General features: G+C 40.6%; 1 protein-coding gene across 4 annotated transcripts in view; it reads right to left on the reverse strand.

Moving 5' to 3' along the window:
• Window positions 1–13414, reverse strand: part of agrn (agrin) — a 217163-nt gene continuing 203749 nt past the window's right edge. For all 4 annotated transcript variants that reach the window (XM_026366877.1, XM_026366875.1, XM_026366879.1 and 1 more), the window contains 4 exons: window positions 12707–12794; window positions 7801–8025; window positions 6303–6406; window positions 1–2808 (listed from right to left, as the gene is read on the reverse strand). In XM_026366877.1, coding sequence (XP_026222662.1) covers window positions 2648–2808; window positions 6303–6406; window positions 7801–8025; window positions 12707–12794 — 578 coding nt within the window. In that variant the 3' untranslated portion in view covers window positions 1–2647. The remainder of the gene's footprint in view (window positions 2809–6302; window positions 6407–7800; window positions 8026–12706; window positions 12795–13414) is intronic.

Below are 13414 nucleotides of genomic sequence, written 5' to 3' on the forward strand. Positions count from 1 at the left end.
TCCGTTTGGTTGATATTTTATTTCATGGTGGTAGGAACACAAGACAAAGGTCATAAAGTTAGTAATGTTCAGGTCATGCCACTCTTACTCGGTGCACTGCCCTTTGAGGAGGTTTGCGCAGTCAGACAGTAGTTTACAGAGACCAGACATGGAGGGTAATCCACATGTAGACATAAATAAGGAACAGAAAATAGAATCAAAAAACAGTAAATAGAAGATTTTTTGTAAAAAGCCAGAGGGAGTGTTTGCAGAGGCCCCCTGGGTTTTTGTGTATGAGCATTATTACTAATATACTTCTTATTATTATGTATTACTCATTTACATTATGGGAATGAGGCTAATACACTGGCTAAGGTAAGGAAACAGTTATATGGATGATGTCTTTGTCACCTGCTAAGAGTTGAGGTGACCGGTTTTTAAGGCAATTCATTGTTTCCATCCAAACCACAGACTGCAATTGTCTTTACTATTCTTGAGTCCATCCACATACACAGGAATCTCTCCTGTAGTAAGTGTCAGGCCCTGAAGGGGTCAGATTCAAATGTGGTAAAAGAAGACCAGTCTAAGGTTAGTAGAGTGAGTGCTGGAATTTAAATGTGTCTGAGGACACAAGAAATAGGTACCTGGTCTGGTGTAAACACTCAGAGCTTGGTTACACACATCCTAGTTATACCTTTAGGGCTCTCCCTCCCCCATGTACATAAGTATATCATCGTGTGGGTGAACAGACAAGTCAGACATGGTTCCAGTGTATATTACTAAAAACATAAACCTCCACAGATCACACGTTTGCTAAATTTACACTTAAAAATTGCAGGGCTGTACACAAAAAAAAATAAATGTTTGATTGAAGAAGTGAAACATAATTAGAAACTTACGAATGAAAGAAATAGTACAAGACCGTTTGACACTCAACCACGAACAGGCATGATTTTGGCTTGGAATATTGCCAAGGTTCTCATATCAAAATGAGTGTCTTCAAGTCAGTCAACGCAGCTTATTGTGGTTCAGCAAAGACGACTCCATGTTGCATCCGTTCACTGTTACTGAATTCGCACTGGCAACACAAACTCACGCGTTGCTCTGTTAACTTGCAAGTACTGTAGGATTATGCGTGTTTTCCCATTTTTGTGGCTGTTATGGCTTCAGAAGGTCACAACATCACAGTCTCTCTCAACAGCCAAAAAACCAAAAGACCCCTTCAGGAATGCTCCTAAGTGAAATGCGAAAAAAAATTCAATCTCAGGCAGCGTTTTCGGAGCTTTTTTTTTTCGTTGTTGTGTTGACTGTTGTTTGACAGTGCATTCCCAAGAGTAGTATCTCTCCCCATCATCAGATCTCTCCTCGATTGCTTTCTGTCATTCCTTTTCTTCAGTCTTTGCCCTCAGCACCTCCTTAAGGTTAGATATGGTAACAACTTCCCCTTATGCACCATTTAATGTCCTGCAAAACTAACTGCTCCAAAGAAAAATAAAGGACCCAAAAAATACACAGGGAATGAACAAGCAAAAAACATTACTTTAAGCTCCGTAGGTTTGGAAATCACATAAATGGAAAAAAAAAACATAAACAGTGACATTTTTCAAATTAGAGAGTTATTTTAGAACAAAATGGAAAAAACAAACTAAACAAAACAAAATCCAGATTGAAGCCAACACTGCAGAAGTGCATGCATTTATAGTGGTGATCATTAGTTCATCTGCTGATTGTAAAACAGAACGCACAATAGTACATGAGAAGCACAATTCTCCAAAGAGAACCCATCTTACATATTCACAGTCTCAGGTATTATTTATATACTCTATATTTATAACATTTATTAATGTCTATGATTCATGTCTTGACTTATGACTAATGATATGCGAGTCATTGTGGAACGTTGCACTCTCTCCATCATGTCAGGTTGCAGTGTTAGTGAGTCATTTTTCAAAACTAAAGGCTCTGATGGGATTCAGATTGAGTGGAGAGTGTTTTTTCTTCTTTTTTTTTTTTTGGCGCAGCGAGATGAGGGTTGATCAAGTGGTTTAGACTGTGTACTTTCTCACTCTAGCAGCTTGACAGATATCTGAAAAGTCCCATTAGGAAAATACAGTGGGCTACCAGGGCTGAATACAGAGTCTTTTGACTGTAGACGCCAGAGCTGCACAGATCAGCTACAGTGTACACTGCGTCCTCATTCTCATGGGGGAATGTATGTCTATATAGATGATGTATAGGCCATGCTTGGGGAATGTGGATGATAGATATGGCACCAAGACAAGGCAGTAACCAGAGATCATCAGCAAGGTCCACCATTGTTCAAGTAATGAGTGCGGAAAATGAGCAGGCATTTTATCGAAGTTGGCATTTGTTTTAAAACAACAAAACTGACAAGAATAAAACACGCCTGCTTTTATGGAAAGGTGAAGAGCCAGGGCAGTAAAGACAAAGAACGTTTGTTCTGTGAATGGAGGTACAGATTAAAAATAAGAATAAAACATATGGAACAAAAATTAAAACAACATATTAATTTTCTTTTCATATAAAAAGCAATGAAAAGTATACAAAAATAGAAAATAATTACAGCAGGAGACATGGGCGCTATGGAGGGAGCGGGTGACAGGGTTTCTTATTTTTCCGTTTTCTCTCAGTGTTTTGTGGGGTCGGGTTATTTGGCGGCAGAACAGTGTAATATTTGGGGGCTGTTTAAGGCGTCCTCCACCAGATGGAGCTCCACGCCGTCCACCACCACGTCCTTGATGCAGCCAACAAAGCCAGTGCTGTAAGCCTTGGGCAATCGACGGGCCACTGCCAGCTCCTCCAGACCACCTGAGTGGAGAAAAAGGCAGAAATTAATGTGATGGCGAATCAGCTCTAGCGCATCACACTCACACTAAGAAACAACTGCGGTATCAAATAATACAGATGCAGGATACACAACTCAGTCTACCCATGTAGTAACTACTGTTATGTTAGGACTACTCCAGTCATTTAGAATACGTCAGGCACCAACTTATTTCCATTTCAATTGTACAACCAATAACAATGTTTCATTAAACAGTATCTCACAGTTTTTTCTTACAAATTTACCATTTTTTATACTGTCACCTGATGACACGATTAAGCGTTACTGTCTCTTTTTCACTGGCTGAGAGGTAGCACCACATATGATTATAAAGGTTTGGCTATCAGAACAAAATAAATCCTGTAAATGTCACCAAAACGCAATACCTGAAATATTTTGAGAGCAACATTTGCAGTTACAAGAAAAAGTATGTGAACCGTTTTGGAATATCATGGTTGTCTACATTATTGTGTCATAAAATGTGATCTGATCTTCATCTAATTCAAGAGTATTAACAAATACATTGTGCCTAAAACAATGAGACAAAAAAAAACTAGTGACACCCCCACCCCCCCTTGGCAGCAATAACCTCAACCAGGTGCTTCCTGTAGCTGTGGATCAGACCTGCACATTGTTCTGAAGGAATTTTATCACATTATTTTTGGCTGAAGTGCTTTAGCTCTGTCATATTCTTTGGGAATCTCATGTGTGGCTCTCTTCAAGTCGTTCCACAGCATCTCTACTGGGTTGAGGTCTGGGCTCTGACTTGGCCACTCCAAATGGTGGATTTAGTTTTTCTGAAACCATTCTGTTGTGGACTTGCTCTGGTGTTTTGGGTCATTGTTCTGCAGCATCACCCAGTTTCTACAGAGTTTCAGCTGACGTACAGACATTCAAACATTATCCTAAAGAATATTTTGATACACTTGGAAATTCCCTGATGCAGCAAAGCAGGCCCAAGTCATGATGTTCCCTACACCATGCACCATGCTCATTGGAATCATGTTTTCGTGATAATGTGCTCTGCCCTTTTTACACCAGATCTAGTGTTTTGCTTTCTTTCCAAAAAGTCTTAGTTTTATCAGTCCACAAAACATTTTGCCAATACTGTGGACTGTCAATGTGCTCTTTGGCAAACTTTAGGTGTGCAGCATTGTTCTTCCTTCATGGTGTCCTGCCATAGACGCCCTGCTTGTTTAATGCTTTACCTACTGTAGACTCATGAGGCTGTCACTCAGAGGTTGTTTCTTCACCTCATTAATGAGTGTTTGCTGTGCTGTTGGGGTTATTTTGACTGGCCGCCCACTTCGTGGTAGAGTGGCCACAGTCTACCAAAGTGTCTCCATTTGCCTAGTTGGCAATTGCCTGTCTTTGTCAGGTTGCATTAAGAAAGCCTTTAATCGTCATATGTCACATTTACATGTTACAATGAAACTGGTCCTCTGCATTTAACCCATCTAAGTTGCTTTGATTTCACACTTGATGACACCAGATGATGGACATGACAGGATGACACTTTACTTGTCGAACTACTGTGATCAAAGGAAAAAAGGTGCGTACGTTAAGATACAAAAGAAAGAAAGGCTCTTTTAATCTGACATGGTGCACGAAGTATCCAGAGACGACAGAGTATATATTACTAATACCCAAAATCCTCATTATTGCTCATTTGTTTTCATCTTTAGTGCGAAGTGCTCCATGCTGTGCCGTGAACTCTCCAGTCTGTCCATGAAGCAGTGTGTTCAGAGATGCAGCTCTTCCTGATCTTACCATGAGTTTAAGTTCTTATAGGTTCATCCATTTTCTTTATCTGACATGAAGCAAATCATTTGCCATTGACCTGTCAAATCATTTGCAGAGAGTCCATAAATGTTTAAAGGTCATTTTTCTCCAGTATAACGGAAGATGTTTGATGTTTGTGAACACTGTTTGTGAAGAGAAATGCTGGATTTTCTTTTTGTAAATAAAAAGCTATGACCACCAAACACCATTTTATCCTCTCTGAAGTGGGCTGGAGGCCAAAACTGCCTGGGTAGATACCACAAGTCTTGAGATAAGTATTTGGTGAACTGACACTCTAAAGCATCAGTGAACTTATTGTACGCTCATCTACTCATGCACTTATCTATCAGTGGCATTAAGTCTAAAAATTGACATTTATTCATATGAATATATTATGGATCTGCATTTCATTTCAAACGTTTCTGTCCCTCATACTTTCCATTTTGCTTTAACTTCACCTTTTCATGTTTTAGCACTTAACTCTTCCATTTTGAATCTTTTTTTTTTTTTTTTAACAAAGTTTAATAATGTTCTTGTTGAAGAACTGATGACCTAATTGCAGGGTGTGTGACTGGCTCCTTTTCCCTTTTAATGGTGTTTTGAACTACTTTTTGAGCCAGCACACTCAAAGCAGTCATTAGTGTCTCTCTATAAATCAGAATAAAATTCTTTATTTGACTTTATGTGGTCTCTTTTAATGGGGGAAACAGGGTGACCCTACTTTTTGATGTTTTACCTGCTGCCAGCCCCACTCTCTTGCTTCTTCTCCTTCTGTTATCTACTCTGGCAGAATCCTCCTCTTTCTTTCTTCTCTTTATGTTAATTCAACTCCTTTTACCCCGACATTCCTCATCTCTCTGTCTCTTCCGTGTTTTCTCTTTTTTTATCTTTCAAGCTGAGAGTTCATATCCCCCACAAGCGCTTTACATCCCCTGTCCCTGCCCTTTTTAATCGGATTGCGGGCCTCCGAATTGGGGATCGACAGGGCTAATTTCATGCAAGTTACAGATGAATTAATGATGAACAGTGAAAAGGGGATTTAAAAAGGAGAAGGGCTCTCGATGGGAGGGCTGTGTGAGGATTATGTATTCTTGCTGCAGGGCTCACTCAGCACCTGTTCCACTGCATTGAATCCCAGTGTGTGCTTGTGTGCGTGTGTATGTGTGTGTTTGTATACATGTACCTGAATCTTCAAGCGCACCTCTACATGCACTGACTCTCTTAAATGTCACTCAGTCTGCTTCTCCTCCCAAACCTGCCTCTTTGCCAAAGTGTGCTTTGCATTTTAAAGAACAGTCTGACTTTATTTCACTACCAGTCTTCAATGTTATTTCCTCAGAATGTTCAGTCCCATCGTGCCGTCTGTGTTCTTTCAAAAACGATTTCTCTGAGCCTAGTTCAGACCAAATTGAACGTGGAAGATAACTGGCTGACTTTGGTCATTTTCAATTCAGGTGAGAAGACAACTTTGAGTTAGTCAGATAGCCTTTCATTTCGACTCAATACCTGAAAAGGCCTGGACGGTTTTTGTGCCCAAACCGCAATCTTTTTCCCTGCCAGAGACTTTACTTATCCTCTGCAATGCCTATGAGTTCATTGCTCATTTTTGGCAAACTTCAACTAGTAGCTAGAATAAAAAAGTGCTGCAGACAGTGACAGTTTCCTTTTTCATTTTTTTTGATGTGTGGGCACCTACCCAACCAGAGTGCTCCGTCTGTGTCCAGCTGTGTGGCAGCCAAAGGCGATGACCCTGTTACTGCTGCCTCATTGCCAACCTGTAGAGAGCCATCTCTAAGTGCTCTGAGGAGGAGAAAGAAAAAAAGAGGGATGCTGTTTAATGTAAGTCTGATGCATGCGTGTCACACTGAAAAGCTGTAAATTGCAGTTTCATTTAATCTGAAGCATCAAGACTCCATTGCCCTACTGCCAGCACACTAAGCACTCACATAACTGCCTTTGCCAAGCAGCATTCTAAATGTGCCTGTCTACCAGCTAACAGATGCTTTAACAGCACCATTCATTTTAGGTGGCTCTGCGCTACACATTAGCACACACTTAAGAATTGTGACGATAGGGCTAATTTGAACTCACTAAAGTGGATTTCCAACAGAGAGAGTGTCATTAAAGGCAAGCTGCAAACATGGCAAACACAGATAGCTATGTAACTACGTGAGCTGTATGCCACACGCCGTGATTTATACCATCATCAGCATCCAAATTATGTCATCTTCCAGCAACTCATGTGGTCTCTCTTTAAGCCTGGGATGAAATTTGGCCAAATTCCTGTTTGAAATGAATGTAGCAGCTTTTCAAGGATCGATTATTCTTGCCTTACATGATGAAACCAATCTAATTATCCCCCATACTGCCATTCACAGCGATGCCGAAAGCAAATGTGCAGTAGCGATAAAGCAGAGATCACAGGGAAAGGCGTTAAGTGGATCATTTTCAAAATACAGGTAGCTCATTTGCTTCCATATCTCTAAGTGCTGCATACTAGCATCTTAAAAGCTGTGTTTTTGTGTCTAATTTATGGGTTATTTATTTATGAATATAATGTAGACACATGCTACAGGTGTGCAGGTATATAGGTGTAAAAGAGAATAGAAACCTCTCACCTCTCAGTCCCTTTCGATAGGGAATGTGACCTGTCATTAATTGAGCTTATACTGTATTGAATTATTAATATTTAACAAAATGACACTAGAACAAATCTGAGGCAACCAGAGGATGCTGCTCTACAGTACAACACTATTTTGTCTATTATTCTTTTAAATATTACATTATTGAACTTTTTGAACTCATTTGTGAGTTTCTCAAGATCCCATTAATAAATTACTTGTAATTAGTTTTTCTTATTGCAGTTTGATGTGTATGATTGTATTGTATTTTTTTCATGTATGAAATTTCCTATATTACTATATGCAACATGTGTTGCAAAGTTACCATGTTTTTCCTTAATGAACCTTCATTAACATGTCTAATCATGATGCACATTTTCCTCGTGCAAGACCAGGCATGAAAATATCCTTAATCTGAAACTAATCAGACTAATTTCAGAGTAAGGGATGACTATGTAGTAGAGGGTTCATGCAAGGCATCATGCACTTTGCACAACCCAAACAGAATATGGATTAAGTCTAATCCTGGTCTTTCACTCCTTATCCTAGAAAACTTGCCATCTCCCATCTTACCTGCTGGCCTTGATGCGTATCCAGCGGTTGGTGTCGACGCGCACTGATGAGCGCAGCACGACCGGCTTAGAGCCCAAGTCGTACGTCATCTGAACGTATCCATCCACGATGGCCAGGGCGATGTAGTCTGAGCGTTCCACACCTTTCCCGCTCCACAGCACCAACCCATGGGTCGCCTCTGTCCGGATGCTCAGCTCAAATTTGTTCACCAGCAGAGCTTTCTCACTAGACAAACAGAATATACATTAGTGAGCGAGGGGTCTAATTCATCATCAAGACCTCTAATCTTTGGCTCTAACTGACACAGCTCAGTTGGTGCTGTGGTGTCGTTTGAAGCTGCATATGTGAAACAAGGGACCTCTGTTGTTGTCTCAAGGGTACATTACCCATGACGCAAACATGACATATGGTTCTGTTTACTAGCACATTTAGCAAGAAAGCTTTCTACAGCGAGCTCTATAGTCTCATAATTAAAGAGTTACAGTGAGTCAGGATACAGACAGATTTTAGGAGTAGCAGGGGAATGTTTTGCTATTGGCTTTCCTGTATCCTATTGAGCATGAATTGCAATGCTGCTCAGTGCCTCCTGTGTTGCTGTCCGTGTGTGTTGTGCGTGTGGGGTGTTTATGCAGCTGTTTGATCTCCAGTCTTCTGACTTGTACAGCTGTGAGGGTGATTTGGATGAGCAGACTAGTACAGACTTCCATTTATCCTTAAGAGGCACTGTACTGTCGCTGTTGCCAAAGTGTGAGCAAAAATACACACTGTGATCTGCCTCTACTGTATGTGTGCACACAAAAACATCATCACACATTCATTCCTGCCTCTACTGTATGTGTGCACACAAAAACATCATCACACATTCATTCCTGCAAACAAACACACAAAGTTCCCTCTGTTCTGAGTCCAGCGGAGATACGGTTTGTGCGTTAGAGTTATCGCGTGTGCACGTCATCAATCAGCATCTATGCAACTACGAAATGAACGTACTTCTACCTTCGTCAAAGGGCATTTAAACACAAAGACAAAGACATGGTGAGGGTACATATGACAAAGAACCAATGACACGTGAATTAGAAAAAAACAGCACCACAGAGCAGGAGATAAAGATTAGACAAGACAGACGACAAGACAAAGGACTCAGCATAGCAAACAGACAGACTCATGGGAATACAAACAGGACAGGGAATGTGAAGGGATAAAAAGAAACTGAGTATAGTGACTTTTCCAGTTAAATGTTTTGTTTCTTATTTTCCACAAATATTTTCTATTCAAAATGAGCATGTACAAAAACGAAGCAATGGAATGAGATCTTTGGAGTTCATTAACTGCTGGCCTAAGGCAAGGCAACTTTGACATCTTAGGTCAACAATAATGCAGGTTCATCTCAGCAGAAAGAGCAAAAGAATCTAGAGCTAAATTTGATGTTATCCTTGAAAAACATGCTTAGGTTGGAAACTTCAACCTCCTTGATTAACTGAATCTGCTGAAGTAAACAGGAACAAAAAATGATTTAAGGGCATCAAATCAGTTTTTTTTTCCCCTAGAGAGGAAAAAAAAAACACACAAATACAGCTCATTCAGCTCAGTGAACCCTCTCCTGGCAACCCCTCAAAGAGCTTACAGGGTCCAATAAATCTCTATCTGAGCAACTTGTCAGTGATAAGGTCAAGGTTATTAAAAGTGCTGAATATATCATGAATAAAACAACGGTGCCAGACACTGTTCTAAGTCTTATATACACCACTGCCTTCACAGATTTCTAGTTGTTTCTTTTTGTAAATAGATGGATCTTTTCTACTTCTTATATGTATTCAAATTCTCAGAAGGCTCGATGCACTGTTTCAACTCTAGGTGGCAGTAGTGGTTAGAATAATAAAAAGCATCAGTGAGGCAGTTAAAGCCAAGAGGATGCAGCTCTGGTTGGTTGTGTGCTGTTATCAGAGCTCCAAACTGCAGAATTATTAGGAGCATATGCGGAGACTCTTTGTGATTTGCATTGTTAACTATCTCAATAATAGGAGGACTGAGCCCTGTGAGAGTTTGGGGAGGGGTTCTCTGCAAGGAAGTGGAGAATGAGGAGGCGAGAGGTGAGTGTACAGCACCAAAGTCTAAAAGCTTCATCAGACTCACCTCTGCTCAGATGGGTTCTCCAGAGACTCGGGACTTAGGGGAGCAGGGGAGAAAGTCAACGGCATGCAGTGTAAGCGCAAGAGGCCAGAAGGAAAGAAGGAAGGAGGGGAAGGGAGGGAGGGGAGGATGTTGTGAGCCCACTGGGTGACTCACAGAGGTCTTGTTTAGACCTGGAGCTGTAAAAAGCATAACTTATCTGCTCTACTACAATATCGACCATGGCAACAGTCGATAACAACTGTTGTGTGATCATAGGAAGTGTGTAGCTTAGCCCTGATCACACTACAACCATAAAAGGGGTTCTCAGGGGAACCACTCTGGACAAAATGGATGACTAATGCACCAAAATGCCCTGGGATCAAGCATTTTTTTTTTTTTTAAGTGAGCGTTGAGATTAAGTTCATTGGCCTATGTCCACACAAGTACAAAGGCAACTTTAAGTCAGCATCCAATTATTGAACAACTCCTTTTTATTTATGGTGGTGCACCGTGGTGTGGTGTGCACCAGCAATTACCTTCTGTCTAGAGATGAAAGCAATGAATGAGAAAAATTGAGCAATTGTAAAAAAATGGGGTCAGCTGTCATATCAGTTGAGAGTCATGGCCAGATTTGATTTGTCACTGAAATAATGGGGCCTGAGCTAATCGACCCGAGCTTTCAGATACACACAGAGACGCGAAGAAGGAGCGTTTAAAAGGTGCTGTAAATAGTAAGAAAAATATTAAACCAAGGTGAGTGTTTTATCCTCATCCAGCTCTTAATGGTCTCTAGAGAAATGTATTCATTTCTTTTACAAAATCTAATTATTCCAAATTGATCAGCACATCTACAGAGTGTGGCACCAGGCCTCTGGTTTACTTAGATCCACGCTCGTTGTGGCTCTTAGTAAATCTGACATCCATTAAACTTTTGACAGTCTGGCTCCAAGGACCACTGTCCCCTCCTGCTAAGTGAGATTGATGCCCTTGGCTACACACTACAGAGAGATCTCAATTGGAGGTCTAATCTACAAAGGGAGACAAATCGGTGATTAACATGTCACTGCCTCTCTGTACAGCTGACTCTGTAATTATTCACAATTACAGTTAAAGATCTGGCAAAAAAATAAAAATAATAAAAATGACAGAAGACCTGGCAAGGATTGGAACTCTGGGCTGAATCTGGTCGGCTTAATCTGAGTTGAATTGTGCTTCGCATTTTGATTTTTCTTTTAAAGAGGTTACTTACCAAGCTAATGAGCAGGAGGAAAACACTTAATAACTAAGTCATGACTGTGGGCTTTCCCAAGGAGAGACTCCTCAGGTACCAGAAACAAGGTTAAGGTGTGTTTAATATATTCTTGCAGTTTTGAAGGGATCACATTCATTTTCCACGTAAGAGATAATGCCATTCACTGTAAGTGTATGGCAATTCATTTTGTTTATGAACAACCATGCATAAAAAATTGCACTTTCTTGGTACAGCAATGAATTTCCTCTGAGGGGGTGAGCACGATGCTTATCATGCACTCATTCATGCTTTCTTTTGCACTAGAAAAAAAAGGAAGGATCTAATGACACTGCAACGTGTCTTGTCATGTCGATGTCAAATAATAATATATAATATAATATAATAATAACTGTCAAATAAAATTATGGATATGGAGCTTGGATGTAAAATCTGACTTAAAAGGTAAAAATGACTTCAGTGTGGAAACGATGACAGGAAATTGAATGTACTTTAATCTCTCCAGCGGGGTTAAGTAACAAAAATGGCTTCTTCATTGTTGTTAGTTGGGCTTGATTTGAAGCTGGGCACATACCCAGTCGAAATGTCTACTTACTCTGGGATCTCATTGGTCAGTTGGCTTGAGTGAAAAGGAGAAACAGTGAAGGACATTTACATGAGACAAAACATGTGTGGACAACGACAAGGCGGGGTCAGACTTAAGGACAGAACAAGCAGCCGAAACGCTAAGATCATGGACAAACAGTGATACACAGAAAGACGCACACACACACATCTGACATAGTTCTAGCCAGTTGTTACTGAGTGCGAGTTGCGTCTCCATGGGTGTGACGATCTGCAGGCTGTGGCCTGGTTTTTACACCTCTGAGTGTTTGTGTGAAGAGCTGTGAGACGAAGATATAGAGCCGTATGCTTGATGTCTTTTCAGGTTCATCACATACACATTTTTGTTTATGCCAACCTGGAGGCGCACTCTTGCCAACCTTGTAGATGGATAGAAGAGTAAAAATGTCTCATCAGCTGCCTAGAGGGACAGGATTTAGTTTTTTTTAAACACCCGTTTCAGAACCATTTTACACTTACGTCATCGGCTTTTTCCCTTTCGCAGGGTGTTAAAAAAATTGAAGGCAACATGTCTTTGGCTGCCAGTTTTTTTGAAGAATAGTCATTTATACACATTGAAAATATGACAAGAATCTTAATCATGCATATGTGCTTACTGTCCAGCGTCAGTGTGAGCTAAGTGGTAGACCACTGAGCAAACGGAGCGTGCTTAGGGCAACATTGTGATTGTTAACCGTCTCGCTAATTAGTGAAATCCTGTCAGAAGTGGAGAAGAGCTGCCATAGACATTGGGAATGAGCTATTAGCCAAGCGCCAAGTTCACCCTGAAGCTCTAACACTGATGATATCATCACACTGTCATCACAGCTTACCAAGGCAGGAGATGGATAGACAGAGGTGTAATTTGGCTAACAGCTATTATCGTGGAGATGCTGGATGAAGTCGAATAGATGAGGATGTTCCCCTTGTCCTCTTCCTTACCTCTTTGTAACAGCGTTGTGGTACTCGATGAATGTCCGCCCGTCAAAGGCGATAGCCTCGGTCTCTCCAGCAGACTTCTCATAGATGGCTGTGAAGAAAGGAGAGGAGTGGGGGGAAAAAGGATGATATCATACCAATCAATGAGACAGAGGGTTGAGCTGTCAGAGCTGAAGGCAATGGAGGGTGAGCAAATAGGTCAGGGGGAGTGTTGACACGTTTGTAGTTTTAATTAACGTGAAAGGGACAGTTGGCCACACGCACAAGGTTAACGGCAAAATCACTGACTGAGTATGTAAGACAGTTTAGGCCAGAGTGGATATTTGCCTGGCATGACATGAGGATGATGAAAGGGATGTGCAACTCATGAAAAGAGCATTTCATGAATATTCAAGTGACACATTTCATCGTTTTCATAACTGCCTCTTTAGTTTGAAATCAATACATAATAACCCCAACATAAAAGAGATGTCTAATATCAGTATAATTACCGTGCCTAGATTGAACACAATAGAAATAAAGGTAGCAAAAAAAAAAATTACATGAGTAGTTCACCTTCCATTGAAGCAAGCCAAGAATAAGCTGTGTTATGTAAGGCATCACTGATTGCAGGCCCACTCATACTACACTTTGAAAGAAGCCAAAATGTTTCCATGTACCGAATCCTTTTAGAGTAAAATCAAATGATGTTCGATAAGGAAAAAGAGCAGT

The sequence above is a fragment of the Anabas testudineus genome, chromosome 7 (assembly GCF_900324465.2).
Source record: "Anabas testudineus chromosome 7, fAnaTes1.2, whole genome shotgun sequence".
Taxonomy (NCBI): Eukaryota; Metazoa; Chordata; class Actinopteri; order Anabantiformes; family Anabantidae; genus Anabas; species Anabas testudineus.